Genomic DNA, 21251 nt, shown 5'->3' with positions numbered 1-21251 from the left:
TCCCTGCTGGGGCGTGACGATAAAATTTGTGATCTGATATCAACAATAAAGAATAAAAGCGTTTTTGTTCATTTTAGGTATCGTTAAACCTTTGAAGTAAAATTAAAATTGCAAGAAATGTCGATAATTTATTGATATGACTTTATCGACATGGCTACAGCAAGGTGGTGTTAAATTGTTAATCGTACACTAAACAAAAGTGGCAACAGTGACAGCTCGCTGAGGCGTCATCTAAGTATATCATATATCTATGATTCAAGTTAAGCATCGTCATTCATTTTCGAACGAACCTTAATGCATTGACGTTTCATAATATATGATACCCACATAAAAAAACATTTTTTTTTTTAACCTAACCATTACCTCAAAAATTAAACGAAATAATGAATGTTATCATAAATGTATTTGTATTATAATATATCAAAATTAAATATCAACATAAATAATGAAGTCAAAATAATAAATACTGTATTTAATTCGTTTCCGGATATGACAAAATACTCGTAGGGCTCAAGTTTTACTGCAGTTCCGGCAACAATTGCCGCCGAACTGTCAAGAGACTCAAGAGAGAAAAACATGTCGTTATAGCTATATGCGGTTGCATATCTTATTTTTCGCGTTTACGCCTCCGAAAAAATGGTTTTAATACCAAAAGTGTTACGGACTTGTGGTTTATTATTGTGTATATTAGTAAACGTGCACGCTTTGGTAAAAACACCAACAAAACCATGGATAGTGTCGTTTAAAGTGGTAGAAAAATCATGCGTAGAAAACAAATGTAAATATTTATTAAATGTGCGTGGTGGTGAGTTCTTGGGGCATTATTCGTGGAGATTAACCCCTAGTGAAGGCTTGCGAGGCGGAAGCTGTGATGTGATTAGTTCTAATTACGAATTACGTAAAGTTCAGAGTGAAGAATGGAGAACTGAGATAGAAGTGACCGTTCCTGATGTTGACGGGAAAATATACTTTTGCCTGCATGATTTGGAGGGGAAATTTCGTCCGTTTGGTGGAGAATGGGTGCACCAAGGCACCGAATTGTATTTAGATCCCAGAATCGACGAGGCGTCGCGCATTGTCGCAATAACGTAAGTTTTTATTTAAAAACATGGTTGAATGACTGTCTGCTAATTCAATTAATCACAGGATATGGTTTCATAACACTTAACACTTCCGTTCGATTATATTAAATATTCTTAGGGTTTTTCCAATAATCCAATGTATCACCCTCAATCAATGTATAATATTATTTTCTGAAAATAATTTAATTTGTTCTAATACTTCTAATAGTATCACCCTCTCTTGTACTCTTTCTCAATGTTAAGATTAAAATTTTCCTTTGACTAAACTGAATTGGTATTACTCTTTTTCAATCTTAAACTTAAAGTTTTCCTCATTTCCTTTGACTAAACTGATTAGAAATATGATCAGCAGTCTACTATTTAGGTATAAAGTAGAAAGTATCCATTCTCAAACAGTGTAGCATGCTATTATGCTTCTCATTTATGCTATGATATAATAGGTACCATAATTTTGTATCTATTATATCATCTTATTGACTAAGTAATGGAATTAGGGTCATTGCATCAGTTTACCGTCCAGGGCCTGTTTCCTACTCCTTGGCGAGATGCTACAGAATTACAGAAGTATAATTTGAATATATGACTATGTATTCAAGAAATGCGTATAATTTGAATATATACCTGTATATTCAAATAATACACAATTATTTTTTGTAGCAACTATGCCAAGTGGACGGAAACAGGCATTGGACGGTAAACCGACGCAATGACCCTATATGGTATCAATTACATAACTTCAAATACCTAAAACAAATAAACATTGTAATTTATTAGTCCCTTAAATTACAGAATCTATAGACCATGGTGAATGTCATTGTCATAAGTCAACCTCGTTAGCTATAACCCTGTTAATAAATCCCGTAAGCCATGTGCCAAAAAAAATCCATTTTATGCCAAAAGTGCCTTACATCAATTTGGAAAAGATCTGATACTCTTCAAACTGCTGGAGCAATATCTATCAAACATAGCTAAGAACCACGCCAAGGAAACTCGCTGTCACATAAAAACGCATCAATATCTTTCCATCCGTTGGAGAGCTACAATGCCACAGACAGACAGACAGACATTGGTGTCAAACATATAACACTCCTCTTTTTAGTAAGTAACACTTTATTGTACAGAAGACAGGAATAAAGGACATCAGATAGAACATAAATATAGTACAGGGGCGAACTTATCCCTAAGAAGCTCTTCCACTTAACCTATAGGTACCTAAGGAGTAATTATAAGCTATACCTAGACACACTCCTCTTTTTATGTCAGGTGTTAAAATCATTATTTTTGTCATAAGTGACTTACACCATAAGGGTAACATTCCATTTCCAACGACAGCTGCATTACTGTAAATTTTACTATGGAAATTGACAATGACAGCGACGCGTTCAGTACCGGTAGTGCAGCTGCGGTTAGAAATGGTATGTTACCATAACTCAGGTGGATTTGGTCGCTTTCTGCATTGATAAATAAATGGAGTTGGTCATTTCCTGCATAACTATACAGTCATATGTGTTCCTTAACTTCAAACTCGGGTAAATCCATTCGACCCTCTCAGCAAATATCTACCCTATTACCTTTTCTTAATACCAAAATCGCATAATCTGACAGATGGATTTACCCGAGTTTGAAGTTATTATAGTATGACAAATATGACGACTACCACCCTATACTATAACATCATCTTTTTGTGTTATTGTTGTTATGCAGAATTATGTAAGTCACAATTTTGCATTATCTCATCATCTCATAGCACTTGTAAACCAATGTCAAGGGCATACTGTGATTAACGGATGTTTTAATTTAACCCGCGGTTTACATTCGCGTGCGAATCACGAGACGCGAGTGTAAGCGGTGGGCTCGTGGCTCGTCTCGCGGCTTGGCTCGCGTTCCCTGGCTCGTGTGGAGGAGCGGTTTTTTGGGCACGAGACAAACCTTATACCGTGCCGTTTGTGTTTAAAATCGATTAGCTCGAAGAGCATACTAGCTGTGGCCGAGACACGAGCCGAGCCTCGAGGCGAGAGTGTAATCATTAGCTCGATGATCTTACGAGCTTGAGGCGAAACACGAGACGAGCCGCGAGCCGAGCCACGAGCCGCGAATGTAAATAAGCTTTAACACTTAACTGTGACATCGAAGCATAATTATGAGTATTTTTAACATTATCAGTAGCTCTTGCGAAATACCTATTTTTATTCGACCTTTAGTTTAGCTGATACCTACTCGTATTAGTTAATAAATATCTGGGAGACAGAAAACATATAAAAACTCAAAAATGCGCGTTTCTCAGAGATGGGACCTAGCTAGATCGATCTATCGGCCCCGAAAACCCCCATATAGCAATTTCATCGAAATCGTTAGAGCCGTTTCCGAGATCCCCGAATTATATAATAACAAGAATTGCTCTTTTAAAGGTATTAGATAAAAGGTTTTCAAGGCCAACTCCGGACCGATACGACCTTCAAACCTTGAAGAAAAGAATGTACTGCCATCTTAAACGCCGGCAACGCACTTGCAACCCCTTTGGTATCGGAGATGTCCATGGTTGTATCCATGAGCGACGGTAACTACTTACCATCAGGCGATTCATGTTTGTCTCTTGTATCGTAAAAGAGAAAATTGAAAGAAATATGGCATTATTAATGACAAGAAAGTAAAATAAATCAACAAAATATAAATCGGCCCTCCTAATTTTTGCTTATTTATCAATGATGTTATACTAGGGTAGGGTGACTGCGATAGTAATTGGCCACTACATAGTAATCGGCCTTTCTTAACAAATCAGACAGAAACAAGCCATTTGAAACCTTATTGTTAAGAGTGGCCAATTACTATGTATTAGTGGCCAATAACTATAGCAGTCACCCTAGTTCGTTGTCGAAAAAGGACTACTTCCGACACAAAAGTCTCGACTCTCGTAAACATTTCTAAGGCCCACTTGCACCATCCCACTAACCCGGGATTAAGCGGTTAAACCGTTAACCCAGTGTCAAATTGTACTGGTAACCATGATAACTCCAGACTCCAGGTTAAACCGGTTAACCCCGGGTTAGTGGAATGGTGTAAGTGGGCCTAATTTAGACAAGACCCGAGCAAATTAGGCAAAGCTCCCACCCTCCATAACCCACGTTCCAAGTCATTGGGTACGCACGCTTCCTACGCGTATCAAATAAGTCAATCGACAATGGCCTTGGTTACCTGTAGGGCTGTCTTTTGGTCGGCCCCCGGATTTAACCTTTTGAACGCCAGACGGCGAAGGAATATGCCGTGCCCCGAACGCCAGGCGATCGCTATTATTTAAGCGAAATTGAACTTTACGGAGTCCTGCGTAAGTCCCTATTGCATTGGCGAAGCTGACGTCTGTAGCCGTCGTTGGCGTCCGTGGCAAGACTTTCCGATGACGGCCACAGCCGTCTGCATGTGGCTGTCAAAAGGTTAAGGCCTGTGCACACTGTCTTACGTGTGTGTTAGACGTATAGGTACGTGCGCGTTTTCATGTACAGACCCTAGGGCTCATTTAGACGATGCGAGTTTCATTACATTGCGGGTTTTGATCGGGCGGTTGAATTGGACGTAACCAACAGTCCGCAATGTAACTAAAATCGCATGCGAGTTCGCGCGCCGTCTAAATCAGCCCTTATATATGAACGACGGCACACCGCTTGAGTGACGTGTGCGTGAACGGCTCCAACATTTTAGCGCACGTGCACGGTCTACGTACGCATCCGGTGTGCTCCGGCCTTCAGGCGTTCGGGCAGGGGTGCGAAACTCCTGGGATCGGCCAAACTCGGCTCCGCTCGGCTCAGCATTGCTCCGAGCAATTATTAGGGTTGGCACCACTTGACTTCCTTTTGCGTGCACGACCACAGATAAGATAATCACTTGAATTTTGACAACCCTAAATAGCCGAAAGGGATAATGCCATATATTAGAAAGGGATAGCATGCTTCGACCCTGAACCGCTGTCAAACTTCGGTATTGTAGGAAGTTTCCTTTCTGTACGGTAGTACTATTATTTATTCTGTGGTTCGGGCAAAACCTGGACTTATTTTGCGTCATGAGGATTCCGACTACCTTTCACGTCGAATGATGGTCCTTATGACATGAGATTTCCTTCTAAAGTCTTGTTTAATAACCGGCCAAGTGCGAGTGAGACTCGCGCACGAAGGGTTCCGTAGCATTACGCAAAAAACGGCAAAAAAAATCACGTTTGTTGCATGGGAGCCCCACTTCAATATTTATTTTATTTTGTTTTTAGTGTTTGATGTTGTATAATGAAATACATCATCTGTGAAAATTTCAACTGACTAGCTATCACGGTTCATGAGCAGTGTTCGGCAAACTTGGTGCGGCACGGGGTTAATGACCTCAATCATTATGCTAATAGGGATATGCCGTGTTAATTCCGGGATTCGTGTTGTATTACTTCCTTCTACAATGTTTTTAATTTTAATAAGTTAATGAAATAAAATTATATTAGGTCATTACCTATGAAATTGGCGTTTTGTTCGGAGAATTTCAACGAAACACGAATTTCCATACAATTAATTTTGCGGATATTTTTTTGATGGCTAATTCAAACCAAACAAAATTTTTCCAGTAATTTTTGACACCTTTAAGGTATGTTTTCAATATCTCCATTTCTTGAAAATTGGTACCATTAGAAAAATATAAGTAATTTTAATACTCGAACCGACAGCACATGAAAAGACCTATTTTCAAGGCTTAATTCTGAACACTTAACAATAAAAAATAACAATTAATTGTATGTAAAATCGTTGTTTATTGAGTGCACTGTAGTTTTATTGTAATTGTGTATGTACTTTTGTAAAAAAAAAAAAACTAGGATCAGACTTATATCTATGAACAAAAACGCCAATTTCATAGGTAAGGACCCAATATTACAGTATAATAAATATAATAATGAACAGGTGTGAAGGTTTTACAATACCTAGGTAAACACTAAGCAAATAAACTTTAAATCACAACATGCGAACTTAATGGTCCGAGGAATATAAATCAACATAGTTTCTTTATCTTATTTTATTTTATTTTTATTTGTACGTCTTTTATACTGTTTTGTATTGTGTTTTTTTTCTGTGCTAAAATTCTTATATTGAATTTGAAACACCTACTGACATGACATAAATTTATTAATTTCCGCTACCTAAAGGTTGTCTGGAAGAGATCGCTCTTTAGCGATAAGACCGCCTGTTGTTTAACCTCTTCTTCCTGTATTATTTGTATTGTTTTCTGTAATGAGGTGTGCAATAAAGAGTATTTGTATTGTATTGTATAGTTTCTACTAGAAATGGGTTCTCAACCAATTCCTCATCATTAAACTAGAAGAGGATAGAATTAACTAATAAAGAGACACTGCCGTCTCTTTCGTCCACGTTTAGTTTAGACGCAAACAGTAGACAATCCAACTGTGACCTTCGACAAGCCAGGTAGTCGGGTAAATGGTTGTTTATTACTTTAGATAAGTATATTTTAAACAATACTATATTTAACACGGGGGCAAAAAATAAGAAGACTTATATTTTATACGGGAAATTGAAATAATACTCGGTTAAAGTGTATCAATGTTTTTAAATAATAATGATACAGTTTATGCGTTTATTCAGTATTGAAACGTCTATTTATAAATAAATAACACTTAATATTCTAATACTCAAATTACTTTTTCGACCAAGATCGCGGCGTTTGAGTCATGTCCATATTAAGATTTCTAGTAGGAATCCCGCGGCGTGGCACCAAGTTTGCCGAACACTGTTCATGAGTTACAGCCTGGTGACAGAGAGATAGACGGGTCTTAGTAATAGGGTCCCGTTTTTACCCTCTGGGCACGGAACCCTAAAAAGTAATCGATATAGTATGCTTTTCCAGCCCTTAAACATAATCTGCGATGTAAATATACATATGAAGGTTATTTCTTTCTCCCAATTTAGAGGTTCGAAAAAGTCGGCTGAAGGTTAAAACACCTAATATAGACGTTTACGTAACTACATATCTCCAGGCGTGGCTCACCCCGCGATTTCGTCGCTTTGCTACAGGTAGCTAAAAGTACATCCGTTCCACACCAATTTTGGGGAAAGCCATAAGCCGCGCGTGGCGCTGTCGCCACCTAGCGGCCATATCTGTGCTGATCGTAACAGACGCGTTTTGTTAGAGAGTGAGTCTTCTGTACCTAGTACTATTATTTATTCTGTGATATCTCTATAGGATAACAATAGCTTATGCTATCACATTTTTGTTTATTTTTCAAAAGGATGCTTCCTACTCAAATATTTGACATCAAATTGGTCTAAAAATGGCACCGGGTCTTACGAAAACGTTATCGTGTTTTCAGTTCGCTTATCTGAAAGGCTGCCGACCAAAATAAACAGTTTTGGTACATAGTGCGCTGCAATCCCGGGACTAAATGTGACGATCGACGGGAAAAGGTACCTTATGAGGGTTTCTAGTTTCGGAGATATTAGGTCCTTACCTATGAAATTGGCGTTTTTGTTCATAGATATAAGTCTGATCCTAGTTTTTTTTTTTTTACAAAAGTACATACACAATTACAATAAAACTACAATATGATTTCGCCAAACTGCTTGACAGCAATTAATTGTTATTTTTTATTGTTAAGTGTTCAGAATTAAGCCTTGAAAATAGGTCTTTTCATGTGCTGTCGGTTCGAGTATTAAAATTACTTATATTTTTCTAATGGTACCAATTTTCAAGAAATGGAGATATTGAAAACATACCTTAAAGGTGTCAAAAATTACTGGAAAAATTTTGTTTGGTTTGAATTAGCCATCAAAAAAATATCCGCAAAATTAATTGTATGGAAATTCGTGTTTCGTTGAAATTCTCCGAACAAAACGCCAATTTCATAGGTAATGACCTAATATAAAATGTTTTGTAAGCCCAGTAATGTCGTTTCAAAGTTTAGTAGAAAAGGTACCTTATGGAAAAGTGATTGTAAATTCCCAAAACGAACTAGTCAATACGGGAAAAGAGGTTTGGTAGAGAACTGTATTAGCATTCTGAAAAACTAATTTGATAATTTCAGTTCTGGTCGGGGGGCCTAGCAAATATTATAACCGTACATCGACCGACATTACAAATCCAAGTAGCCTGCCGTTATACCAAAGTTACTCTCGTCAAGTCTTTCTTAACTAGAATAATCTTTCATTTGGTTTGGTCGCATGCAATAAATCTTCCATTGGTTTGCTGAAAAATGCTAATACCCGACGCATTGCCATAGGGAATATCTGAGGTCATCGAACCTCAAAGCCGCTTGTCTTCAATGGCAACCAAAATATATTATTGATAAGAAATAGAAGATTTATACCTTCTTAACCCCAAAATATTATTAGTTTATCCTAACTGTTCCATCATCATCATGCCTCATCATGTAACTTAACCACAAGGTACCTTTTCTTTACATACAAAGTATTCGTCTTTTTTAAGGTTATTATGACGAGGAACTAATTAAATTTGTGACATGTTAATGTAAATTAATATTTTCAATTCATAAAAGATAAACTTCAATGTAATTGATGTTCTGTAGTGATGTATTATTAAATTTATATGCATAAGGTACCTTTTCTTAAATGTATGGAGCAAATACCGTTAATGTTATGTAAGTTTAAAGTGGCATAAGAGGTTATATATAGTATTTAGTTGCGGTTTTAGGATTTATTTCATTTGAATAACGGAATGTCTTTCATATGTGCTCAGAAAAATTGATTGTCGGTCACATTATAAGTAAAAAATGTTCAATTTTGTGATTTTACATGAAATAGTCCGAAATTAAATTTTCGCCTCTAAATCGGTATTTTTTTTTGCTTAAACTGTCTCTCAGTGTCGTTTTCTAATAGACAAATTTAAATCTTGAGAGCTCATTGCAATCAATCGTGAAAATGAAACAAATCTTTATTTTCAAGAGATTGGTTAGTATACACATAAATCAGTCAATATCAAAGGTTTCTATTTGTATTACAGAACAAGTCGCAACATTTTTTTAATCGCAGGAGTCTAAGGTATTATTATTTGTAGTCAACTATGTAACTTACTTCAGGAACATAGTTTTTTAGGTTGCTAAACTTAAAAAACTATGCTTGCTTATCGTAAAGTTGCTCATTATAAAAAAATATTTTCAAAAAATAATATCTCTGTAACTACACAACTTAGGAGGTTGATCTTTTGTGTTATCGATAGTTTATTTATTGTAGATTACTGGGATATGCATAACTCCATACCCGCCATAAGGTACCTTTGACCATGGGACGTCACAAATATACCCGTAACAAATGTCATTTACCTGTAAATCGGTTCAGTGAATCCCAGGCTCCCCAAGTGTAGATTTGCCATATGGAAAAATGGAATTACCTGACAAAAATTCTGACGTCACCCTAAAAATCCTGACATTTCCTGACCGGTTATTTCGCCAAGAATAACGTATCCAAAACTACATTACCTTTGACCATGGGACGTCACAAATATACCCGTAACAAATGTCATTTACCTGTAAATCGGTTCAGTGAATCCCAGGCTCCCCAAGTGTAGATTTGCCATATGGAAAAATGGAATTACCTGACAAAAATTCTGACGTCACCCTAAAAATCCTGACATTTCCTGACCGGTTATTTCGCCAAGAATAACGTATCCAAAACTACATTACCTTTGACCATGGGACGTCACAAATATACCCGTAACAAATGTCATTTACCTGTAAATCGGTTCAGTGAATCCCAGGCTCCCCAAGTGTAGATTTGCCATATGGAAAAATGGAATTACCTGACAAAAATTCTGACGTCACCCTAAAAATCCTGACATTTCCTGACCGGTTATTTCGCCAAAAATAACGTATCCAAAACTACATGTTGTAGCTATAGTCAGTATTTAAATAAAAGTAAACTAATAATTTGTAAATTTTCGGGTAGTTGTAACATTTATTGGTTAACCGACCAAATACAAAACCGCCTGGATCAGTCACTGAACGACTTGACTTTAACCTACATTATTTGATCATGTAATGTTTTTATCTACCCTCAACTGGCTTAAGGAGCCATTTGAGGGTAGATTTTGTTTACTTTTATTTAAATACCTTGGGCTCATTTAGACGACGCGAGCAGTCGCATGAGTCATTACATTGCGGTTTTTGATCGGTCAGTTGAATTGGACGTAATCAACAGTCCGCAATGTAACTAAAATCGCATACGAGTTCGCGCGCCGTCTAAATCAGCCCTAAGATACAGAGTATATATAGGTAGCATAACATTCCCATTCCTCTGCCCAAGTCCAAACTTAGCTAGCTTCTAGTGGTTATTTGAGGTTTCCCGCAATTCTGACAGTGTGCATTTACGAAATGCCGGGAAGCTTCCTAGATGATGATGAATCTTCATAAATACCTAATGGCACAGCTGATCCTGTACAAAACACATAAGCATTGCGATTCAGATTACGATAATAACAGTAGCAAAGTGCTATTCTTTCATTGCCATAATAAAATCTTAAGTGTCCACTTTGGCACTGGCTCAATTTTTTATATAGTAAAATTTTACTACGAGCCCATAAAAACGCGTCTACTCACTTTTCAAGGTTTTGTATTTGCATTTCAATGCCAATAGTAAGTGGACGATTGCGTCATATGTTTGAGGGCAAATTATTGAATCGTGAGCGTAGTGAGGGATTCAGATGGTACCGAAACAAGATACGAAGTGGTGTGAAGTTATGGTAATGTTATTTAATATACAGGTTTTGACATTGCTATCCGAACGGGGACGGTATAATGAAATTTAGAAATAGAAACTGTAAGTTTTTTGACTGAAATCCACAAATGTAGTATGTTAAGAACTTAAGATACACCTAAATGGTGCGTCTCGTCGCGTGGTATTATACAAGAAAAATATATCCTGTAAGTGGTGATTAAAACTACCTACGTCGTATAGATCTATAAAATATCTGGGAGACCGAGCTTTGCTCGGAAAACATATAAAAACCCAAAAATGCGCGTTTTCCCAGAGATGAGACCTAGCTAGATCGATTTATCGCCCCGAAAACCCCTATATAGCAAATTTCATCGAAATCGTTAGAGCCGTTTCCGAGATCCCCGAAATATATATATAAATAAATATACAAGAGTTGCTCGTTTAAAGGTATTAGATTTCCGACACCATTCACCCAATATCTGAGGCACGATGTTTCCCAAGCAGAGCTATATTGGTGAAAGATGGATGGTGTGAAGTTTGAGCAACTAGACGCAGGGCTATATATGGAACTGGCGGCTTGCCAAACAGACCTCATAAACGTAGGGATGATAATAAAAAATATCTACTTTGTACATTAACAGGAGGCGTAAAAATAGGAATATAGAAAGAAACATGGCGCTTATACTCGTACTCTGTATCTTTAGGTATACTTAAATAAAAGTAAACAAATAATTAGTACCTACATTTTCGGGTAGTTAAAACATTTATTGATTAACCAACCAAATACAAAACCACCTGGATCTGTCACTGAACGACCTGACTTTAACCTACATTATTTGATCATGTAATGTTTTCATCTTAAGCCAGTTGTGGGTAGATTTTGTTTACTCTTTTTAGGGTTCCGTACCCAAAGGGTAAAACGGGACCCTATTACTAAGACTTCGCTGTCCGTCCGTCCGTCCGTCCGTCCGTCCGTCCGTCCGTCTGTCACCAGGCTGTATCTCACGAACCGTGATAGCTAGACAGTTGAAATTTTCACAGATGATGTATTTCTGTTGCCGCATATAACAACAAATACTAAAAACAGAATAAAATAAAGATTTAAATGGGGCTCCCATACAACAAACGTGATTTTTGACCAAAGTTAAGCAACGTCGGGAGTGGTCAGTATTTGGATGGGTGACCGTTTTTTTTTTTGCTTTTTTTTTGTTTTTTTTTTTGCATTATGGTACGGAACCCTTCGTGCGCGAGTCCGACTCGCACTTGCCCGGTTTTTTAAATACCTTAAGATACAGACTATAGTGCGAAACTCGCGAAGGGAAGATATGGCCATCTGCCTTTTATCTCTATTACTCTGAAAATATATTTCTATTTAAAATATTGTTCGTCAGGTTCCTCGGCTATATCACTAGTAATTTTATACTAAAATTATATTTACATGGTTTTCAGGGTAACGAATTTCGTGACCACCATTTTACCATTTTTGACCAAATAGCACAGTTAAAATGCAAAATATCTGGGAAAACATATAAAAACTCAAAAAGGCACGTTTCCCCAGAGATAAGACCTAGCTAGATCGATTTTTCGCCCCCGAAAATTCCCATATATTTAGCAAATCGAAATCATTAAGCCGTTTCCGAGATCCCCGAAATATATAAATATAATATATACAAGAATTGCTAGTTAAAAGGTATAAAATCATGGTATAATAATATACTCCGCCTGGTACTCCATTCCCGTCTTTTCTAGGTCACCTAACTGACACGCGCCTACGTCATCATGCGACAGCGCTATATGATAATATGCGATAGCGCTATATATAGCGGCCATGTTGTTGTGACGTAGGCCCGTGTCACTCTGGGAATGGAAGACCATGTTTTATTAGACTATGGTATAAAATAAGATACTTAGGGTCCGTTTTAGCGTTCGTAAAATTTTATTGTATGGAAAGTTTCATAGTTCTCTGCTGATTGACGTTGATCAGTCTGTTAATTTTGGTTGGTGCAACTGGCCCTTATTAGTGCGTCCATGCTGACGCGAAAATCCAAGTTCGAAAAATGTATAGGTATCTTAAGAGCCAACGGGAGTGGTCATTTCTCCATACAAACGTACTCCTCGTTTTCCTCCGTGGTTTTTGAAGCTAGAACAATGATTTTTTCAACACAGATTAATATTGTCAATATCTGTGTCGGACCGTTTTGCTTTTTTTGATATTTTTGTTTTTTAAGGCGCTAGAGCCCTTCAAAAATGGCCAAAATGGCCTAATTGACTATGCCGCAATGAGAGGCGTGGCATTCAAAACTGATATCAATTAGCCAAAAAAGCAAAACGGTCCGACACAGATAATTTCATAATCATTTAGATTTCCAAATTTGGTTACGATTGGTTAAGTTTTGGAGGAGGAAACAGAGGAGTACGAAACCTCGATTTTTGAGATTTTTACGCAGGATTTTTCGCCTTGTCCTTATCGCACTACTTTTAGGTGCCGCTTCCGTTAGCGAGACGGGTATATTTACCTAATATATTTAAAACTCAGCTCCTGTTTCGTCTTAATAATTTTGCATCATTGCAGAATCGTAGTCGAGATTTAGATACACCAATTTTGGTTTTCGAAGTTCGCAGTAGATGTGATCGCTTTATGAATACCCTTGAATACCCAAGGCCCCCCCACCGGGTGAAGGTGGCTGGCGTGTTCCCCTCCCCGTTTTTAGGTCACCTAGTAATTGTTTGCGACTGTCGTCTAGCCTCGGCATGGGAATGAACACTCGTAAACAACAAACAACAACAGAAAATGTATGTTTAACAAGGCAGGTAGACAGGGGAAATTCAATCATAAGTCAATAGCTTAATCACAAAATAAGTTTTGTACTACCGTACAGAAAGGAAACTTCCTACAAAAGCGAAGTTTGACAGCGGTTCAGGGACGAATCATGCTCGCCTATTTAGGGTTGTCAAAATCTGTGGTTGTGCACGCAAAGGGACGTCAAGTTGTGCCAACCCTAATAATTGCTAGGAGCAATGCTGATCGAGCCGAACGGAGCCGACAATGCCCGAACGCTCTAGTTTCCTACCCCTGGCTTAATGTTAATAGCTTATATCGGCGGTCGGCAACCTGCGGCCCGCGGGCCGCATGCGGCTCGTGAAACTGTCACTTGCGGCCTGCGAGCCTCTCTGGCTATGTAATATTGAGAAACGACAATGTCTGATAAAGTCATAAATATTAACAAAGTGCGGCCCGCGTCAACTTACTCATCGTTAACTACGCTACTAAAACTACGCAAAAAAAAGGTTGCCGACCGCTGGCTTATATTATGTGTAGTTTTGACGACCTGTCTGGCCTAGTGGGTAGTGAACTGCCTATGAAGCCGATGGTCCCGGGTTCAAATACTGGTAAGCTTATTTATTTGTGTGATGAGCACAGATATATGTTCCTGAGTCATGGGGGTTTTATATGTATTTATATATTACATATATCGTTGTTTCGTTGTCTAAGTATACCCACAACACAAGTCTTATTGTGCTTTCTGTGGGACTTAGTTTAATATTTATTTATTAATTAAATTATCTAAGTATTTTTCTCTTTGTACCTATTGATACTGTCATTTAGAGACTGATGACCCCACAGTCGAACTCATTGTTGAGTTTTGCGGGGCTAGGACTATTTTTAAGAATACCTCTCTATTTTATTAAATAACAAAATAAAATACATAGCTCATATTGTACAATCTGTACAGAACCTATACATTAATAAAATTTTCGGTTTGATCCATTCCATAATGTAAACAAATTAAACTTCATAAACTCTTGCCAGTCTCGTACCCGCGATGTGTTTACTAAATACTGAAACCTAATTTAATAGCCTTGTCCCATTGGAATTGACCCTATTTTTCCGCTATATCGGTCACTCAGTCAAAACTGCTTGTTTACATAGTAATCTAATCAATCTTGTTTACGGTTAACGTAAAACGAATTTGTAAATATACGTCATTCAGAACATACGAGTTGCGTGTTTACTCGTGGTGTTTATCGAGAAAAGGGGACAGGAATACAGGGTGGGTTTTACACGAAGAATAGTTTATAATCCAATTATAAATGAGTCAGCAACTTAGGCGGGTACCGCGAGGCGTGAACCTCAAAATTGGACGATCGTGTATCTATAATTATAAAACTATTGAAGCTGTGCAAGCCTTTAGGCCTACCTGCACTCCACTAACCCAGGGTTAAGCGGTTAAACCATTAACTCAGTGTCAAATTGTACTGGTTACCATGGTAACTACAGGTTTAACTGGTTAACCCCGGGTTAGTGAATGGTGCAAGTGGCCCTTAGGGATTTGGTGTTGTAATATACTTGGTGATGGATGTTCGGGTATACCATTTAAAATTGGCAAAGAATAGAGTACTTATACTTACATGTACGCACAAATAAGTATATATACCAAAGTATAGTTGGTATTTATGGACAATAATAATATCATTGTTTTAATTATAAAATAAATAAATATTAGAGGACATTTCTTACACAAATTGACTAAGCCCCACGGTAAGCTCAAGAAGGCTTGTGTTGTGGGTACTCTGACAATGATATATATAATAGGAACAAACTGGTGCCGATTGGAATAGCCAAACTCAAAATGATCTCGAACGGACCACATTCCATGTCGATGAAAGTCTACAATAACTTACCTAGTCACATAGTAGCTGAAGAGAAATACACTATTTTTGTTACAAAATTAAAACAATATTTATTATCTAAAGCTTTTTACACTCTCGAAGAATATATGAATGACGGAGCTGAAAATATGTATTAGTTTTAAGTGTAAATTTTAATTTTTTTTTCCTAGGTTAAGTTATATTTTAAGATTTGTCACGCCCTAGCAGGGTCCATGCTGTACTTTATAATGTATTATTATAGTATGTAAACACCTTGTAATACCATGGTTGGCATTCAATAAATGAAATGAAATGAAATAATATATAAATATGTACTTAGATACATAGAAAACAACCATGACTCAGGAACAAATATCTGTATCATCATACAAATAAATGCCCTTACCAGGATTCGAACCCGGGACCATCGGCTTCATAGGCAGGGTCACTACCCAATAGGCCAGACCGGTCTCGTCAAAAAAAAAATATTTGATTATTTTACGTAACTTTATATTTCTGAGCGGAGTGTTATGACTGTCTATTTTAGTTTTCCACTCAAGGGCCCTTTTATAAATATATATCTGAAACTAGAATAGATAATCGTATCTAACATATTGACAGTAGGTTAATTTTAAACCCCGCCATCTTGTTCGGTCTTGACTACAAGTTACAGAAAGTTTCCAAGAAGATGGCAAAGTTCTCTGAAATTTCGCAGGAAACTTACGTTTCCGAAATGAAAAATTCGATTCCTATACAAAAATATGAAAAATATGAGAAGTCTGAGAAATTTCGCAATTGGAAATTCCATGTGGAAATTTCGCAATTTTGGAAACTTTCCAACAGCATATCAGTAGTCTTGACGAATCACCCTGTAGCATCTTTACGTTGCGTGCTAACCTACAATTTGGAAACAAATGTAAATGAGAATCAACCTTGCGTAGTTAAGTGTTAAGGGTGCTTTTGGAATGACAGGGTTATGTTACCTTGAAAGGGGTGTGGCTAATCTAAAATAGGAAATTTTTAATTCATGGAAATTATAAACAATAGTGTGACCTTAACAATGAATGTGTTTACGTTGAGTCTGAAACATAGTGGAAACATAGTGCTTTTCATCATCATCATCACAGGCCTTTCCGTCTATTGCAGACGATTTATGCATTGCTGTTTAGACAACGGGTTTGGTGACTGTGGAGGCTGATGCCTGAGCGGCACGACCTCCCATATTTTAGGCAGAGAAAGCTCATACCACCTTCATCTGCCTTTTTTTGAGTGCTTTTCAAGATTTTCGTAAAATGAAATACTGACACAATGTTGTTTTTAGGGTTCCGTACCCAAAGGGTAAAACGGGACCCTATTACTAAGACTCCGCTGTCCGTCCGTCCGTCCGTCCGTCTGTCTGTCACCAGGCTGTTTCTCACGAACCGTGATAGCTAGACAGTTGAAATTTTCACAGATGATGTATTTCTGTTGCCGCTATAACAACAAATACTAAAAAGTACGGAACCCTCGGTGGGCGAGTCCGACTCGCACTTGTCCGGTTTTTTTTTAATAAAAATTAGTCAAAATGTACTATTTGGTGTTTTTTAAGTACCTAATCTTGACATCCGCATCCGCGGATGGGGGCCTTTAAATATCCGCATCCGCGGATGTCAAAAAATCTGCATCCGCAACATCCCTGGAGTGAAGGCACAAAAGGAATAAATAATAGGACATATCCTTACACAAATTGACCAAAGCGCCACAGTAAGCTCAAGAAGGCTTGTATTGCGGTTGTGTGAGTACTAATAATACAAACACCAGAGGGGTTGCAAATGCGTTGCCAGCCTTTTAGATGGGAGTACGCTTTGAAAGTCTCAGACTTTACTAGTGAACCTCTAACTCTATTTAATTGTCCACAGCTCAACAGACCTCAACCAGCAAGTCCAACAGTGGGACCTTTCCCACGACACAGACATCAACTCTCTCCCCAACACTCCCGCCAACGCAAAAGACGTCGAAATCTTCAACAAAACCAAAAGCTTCGAAACAAACCTAATTAGAAGAAAACGAGATGTCAAAGACTTTACCAATCAAAGGATGAAAAGAAATGTCAGCGTAGATACTACGACGAAAGGAGTAGACATTGACATGGATTTTTACAATGTTAAAGCTGATTGGGGTAAGATAAAGATAGACGGGTTGAGAGTGGAGGAAGCTGATAAGGATCCGAAGATTGTGAATGGGATACCTAGTGTGCTTTCCGATTCGAAATTTACGTTGAGGTAAGGATAAGTTCAGATCTTATTGAAATAAAACGGTGTATAAACCCCTTGATAAAAGCCTCCATATACCAAGGGTCTCTAATGTTTCCCTAAAAGGTTTAAGTCATAATGCATTGTTTGTCCGCATTTCGTATTAATTTGTTTGGTTTAGAAACGCGTAACTTTTCAGGATTGCCATAAAACAAACCTAACCTAACCTATCTATAGGATAACCTTACGAAAATCCTAGTTACGAAAAGGTTAACGGTTTCAGTCTTAGGACTAATGATAATATGACAAACAACACATTATGTCAAATAAAGGGACGCCTACCAGGGTATATGGAGGTTTTGCTCTCCAGTTGAGGCCATTACAGAAATGTTAATGTCTTCCTATTTAATGTGCCGCTAACGCTGTATGTGTAAGCAACCAAAGCCTTACGGCCGGGCCACGACATTGCGCTACTGGCTTCGGCTAAGGCGACGCGTTCGGACCTTTCTTCCCACCTATGGTTTTCGCCTTAGCCGTAGCCAGTCGCGCAATATCGTGGCCAGGCCGTTATGCCTCGGCCACGACACGACAAACACTTGGCGCTGTCAGCGGATTCCCTTGAACCATTATTTTATGGCCTTCGGAGTAGTCAGTCCTATCGAAAGTTCCACTAGACCCTCCCGTTTGGACGTATGTAACTTAAAACGTTGTCATCTCTATGGTTATATTGCTTTGAGGCAGTCATTGTCGGATGGTCAAGTCGACGGGACTGAGTATCGAGTCATATCAGTACAGATGTAGTGCATAATTGTTTTCCATCGTATTTTCATGTTTTTACAGCGAAAAACTTAATTTGTTTCGCGATTTTTCATTTCAGGGTTAGTCCCTTAGTAAAATATACTTTGCAACATTTAGCTGAGGGTTGAAAAAATTCCCCGCATGTCGCCGTCGCCGTCACGATACGACACAAACACTTGTGTCGTATCTATCATCTGCCTGTACTCGTACATTCCGTTGGTTTGTTCGCAGATTATTCGGACAAGGCTTCACCACGCGCACAGTGATCGCGTTCACGGAGGAACCCCTGGAGTACGGCCAGCCTTGCAAGTTCCTCGTCAAAAACGGAGAGTACATGGTAAGTGATTAGATAAATCAGCTTTTTAGTGGCACTCGTTAAGGTTAAGGTGATATGATATTTATCTAGAATGAGACTGAGAAATATTGTTTATTCCAACCGGACGCGAACGTAAAACGATTTGTGAAAAGTAAGACCTAACTAGCTACGCGCGCATTAATACGACATGACTTAAAATGTGGAGTGACGACTATTCTTGCCCTATCCCCTCTGTGCGTTAGTGACAATATAATCTTTTTCCAGGTTATCCCAGAATCCGTAGAGAAAGACCACGCCTCAGCCCTCTTCGAGGTGACCGCACCAGCTCACATAACAGACGGTCACCTCTACATCTGCGCCAAAAACCTCCGTCCAGGCATCACCAGCCCGTCCAAAGACAAGGACAACCACTTCCACCAAGGCACGGAGTCTTGGAAGCGAGTGGCTATCCACCAGAAGCTGTTACCGCTCTGGGTGACTTTGACGCTGGTTCTGATATGTCTGACGTTTTCGGCGCTGTTCTCCGGCCTGAACCTCGGGTTGATGTCGCTCGATCGCACGGAGCTGAAGATCATATCCAACACTGGGACGGAGCAGGTCAGTCATATACTGTACAGGTGTGCAATAGTGAAGTCTCTGTCACTCTTCACCACCAATACTCGGAACCTTGGAAGAGGGTGGCTATCCATCAGAAGCTGCTGCCGCTTCAGGTGACTCTGACGCTGACGCTGGTTCTGATATGTCTGATGTTGTTGGAGTTATGAGCTTGTACACTGCGTGTGCTATCAGAGACGTTGCAGACTTATCTTGATTTGAGTGTAGTAATTTTAATAAATACCTTTTAACAGGAAAGGAAGTACGCGAGAGCCATAATGCCGGTCCGTGACCATGGAAACTACCTCCTCTGCTCCATTCTACTCGGGAACGTGGCTGTCAACTCCACCTTCACCATACTTCTCGACGAGCTGACTTCTGGACTCTTCGCTGTCATCTTCTCCACGTTGGCTATAGTGCTGCTTGGAGAGATCACTCCTCAGGCCATCTGCTCAAGGCATGGGCTGATGGTTGGGGCGAGAAGTATCGTCATTACTAAGGTTAGAACCCTAAAACCTTCTCACCTTCCTCAGACAAGCGTATAATTCCTTCACCATCCTTCTGGACGAGCTGACTTCTGGACTCTTCGCTGTCATCTTATCAACGTTGGCTATAGTGCTGCTTGGATTGATCACTGCTACCTACGCTAATGATTCCAATAAATGTCTTTAAAGTTAGACAACATATTATGATAAAGTATGCCCCTCCATCTTTCTTAGACAGTGAACGAATAGACATGAGAGACCAACATCAGGACTCAAATAAAGCGTGGACATGTTGTGCAGTTCTGGTTGGCATTATGTTATTGGCCAAAATAATTGTACATTTTCGCCAAATTTATTGGCGAAAATGTACAATTATACAGATGTCAATCACAATGAAAAAATTAACTGTGATCAACTCTGGTCATCGTAGGATTCGAGCCCACATCTTTGGATTGCCGTGCCAACGCTCTACCAATTCCGCCAGCTAACCATCCGTCATTCACCGCAAATTTTAACATTGCAATCGTGAAACTAGCTAGCCGCTTGTGACACTAGCGACATCTGTAAATTAAGGTTCATTAAGGCAATGTGCCTTCTTGGAACAATCCATAAACTCACGCATTTTTACAAGCTTTAATTTACCTTGCAATGTACCCATGTAAGTATGTACTTAACTATGTTTGTACGGGTCAAATCTTGCAAGTTAAATTTGACCCACTTCCCGACTTCCAATGAAGCTGATTTGATACAGTATATGTAAGTCGGGTGACAATGCAATATTATGGTTCCATCGAGCTGAACTGATGATGGAGACAGGAGGTGGCCATAGGAACTCTGTGATAAAAAAAAACGCAACCTAATTGTGTTTGGGGTTTTTAGAATGGCCTCGATGATTTTTAGTTGCCTGTGGAAAGAAAAGTACAGTCAGCGATAAAAGCTGGTATCTAAAATGATTTTTTTGCAAAAAACTATATTTAATAGGTAATTTTAAGACATTTTATATCGCAGGGTGTGATGGCGCTGACCGCTCCCCTGGCGTACCCCGTGAGCAAGATCCTGGACTACCTGCTGGGCGAAGAGATCGGGAGCGTGTACAACCGCGAGCGGCTGAAGGAGCTCGTCAAGGTATGGAATGTATGGAAACGAAGTCGTTGTCTTTAATATCTCATGCTTATATTATTATTTGTCTGTCTTTCAAACATAGCTAAGAACCACCAAGGAAAGGAAACTCGCTTCACGTAAAAAAACCGCATCGAAATCGGTCCATCCATTTGAAAGCTACGATGCCACAGACACGTTGGCACCAAACGTATTGATGTGAGTTCATGACAAGCCGATTTCAAATGCACACATACTTATGAGGGTTAAAGCCTTCACTGTATGTGTCGGCTAAC

The 21251-nt window shown here is 38.8% G+C and overlaps 1 protein-coding gene across 1 annotated transcript in view; it reads left to right on the top strand.

The window, feature by feature from the left end:
• Nucleotides 1-506: 506 nt before the first annotated feature.
• LOC134803239 (unextended protein-like) overlaps nt 507-21251 on the top strand; it is a 35290-nt gene continuing 14545 nt past the window's right edge. Inside the window, exons 1-6 of the mRNA XM_063775936.1 lie at nt 507-1088; nt 17332-17694; nt 18694-18799; nt 19043-19375; nt 19627-19872; nt 20866-20982. Of these exons, the coding sequence (XP_063632006.1) occupies nt 637-1088; nt 17332-17694; nt 18694-18799; nt 19043-19375; nt 19627-19872; nt 20866-20982 (1617 nt within the window). The 5' untranslated portion in view covers nt 507-636. The remainder of the gene's footprint in view (nt 1089-17331; nt 17695-18693; nt 18800-19042; nt 19376-19626; nt 19873-20865; nt 20983-21251) is intronic.

The sequence above is a fragment of the Cydia splendana genome, chromosome 26 (genome assembly GCF_910591565.1).
Source record: "Cydia splendana chromosome 26, ilCydSple1.2, whole genome shotgun sequence".
Classification (NCBI taxonomy): domain Eukaryota; kingdom Metazoa; phylum Arthropoda; class Insecta; order Lepidoptera; family Tortricidae; genus Cydia; species Cydia splendana.
Note: the sequence above shows the minus strand (reverse complement) of the source record. Positions and strands in the feature narration are given on the sequence as shown.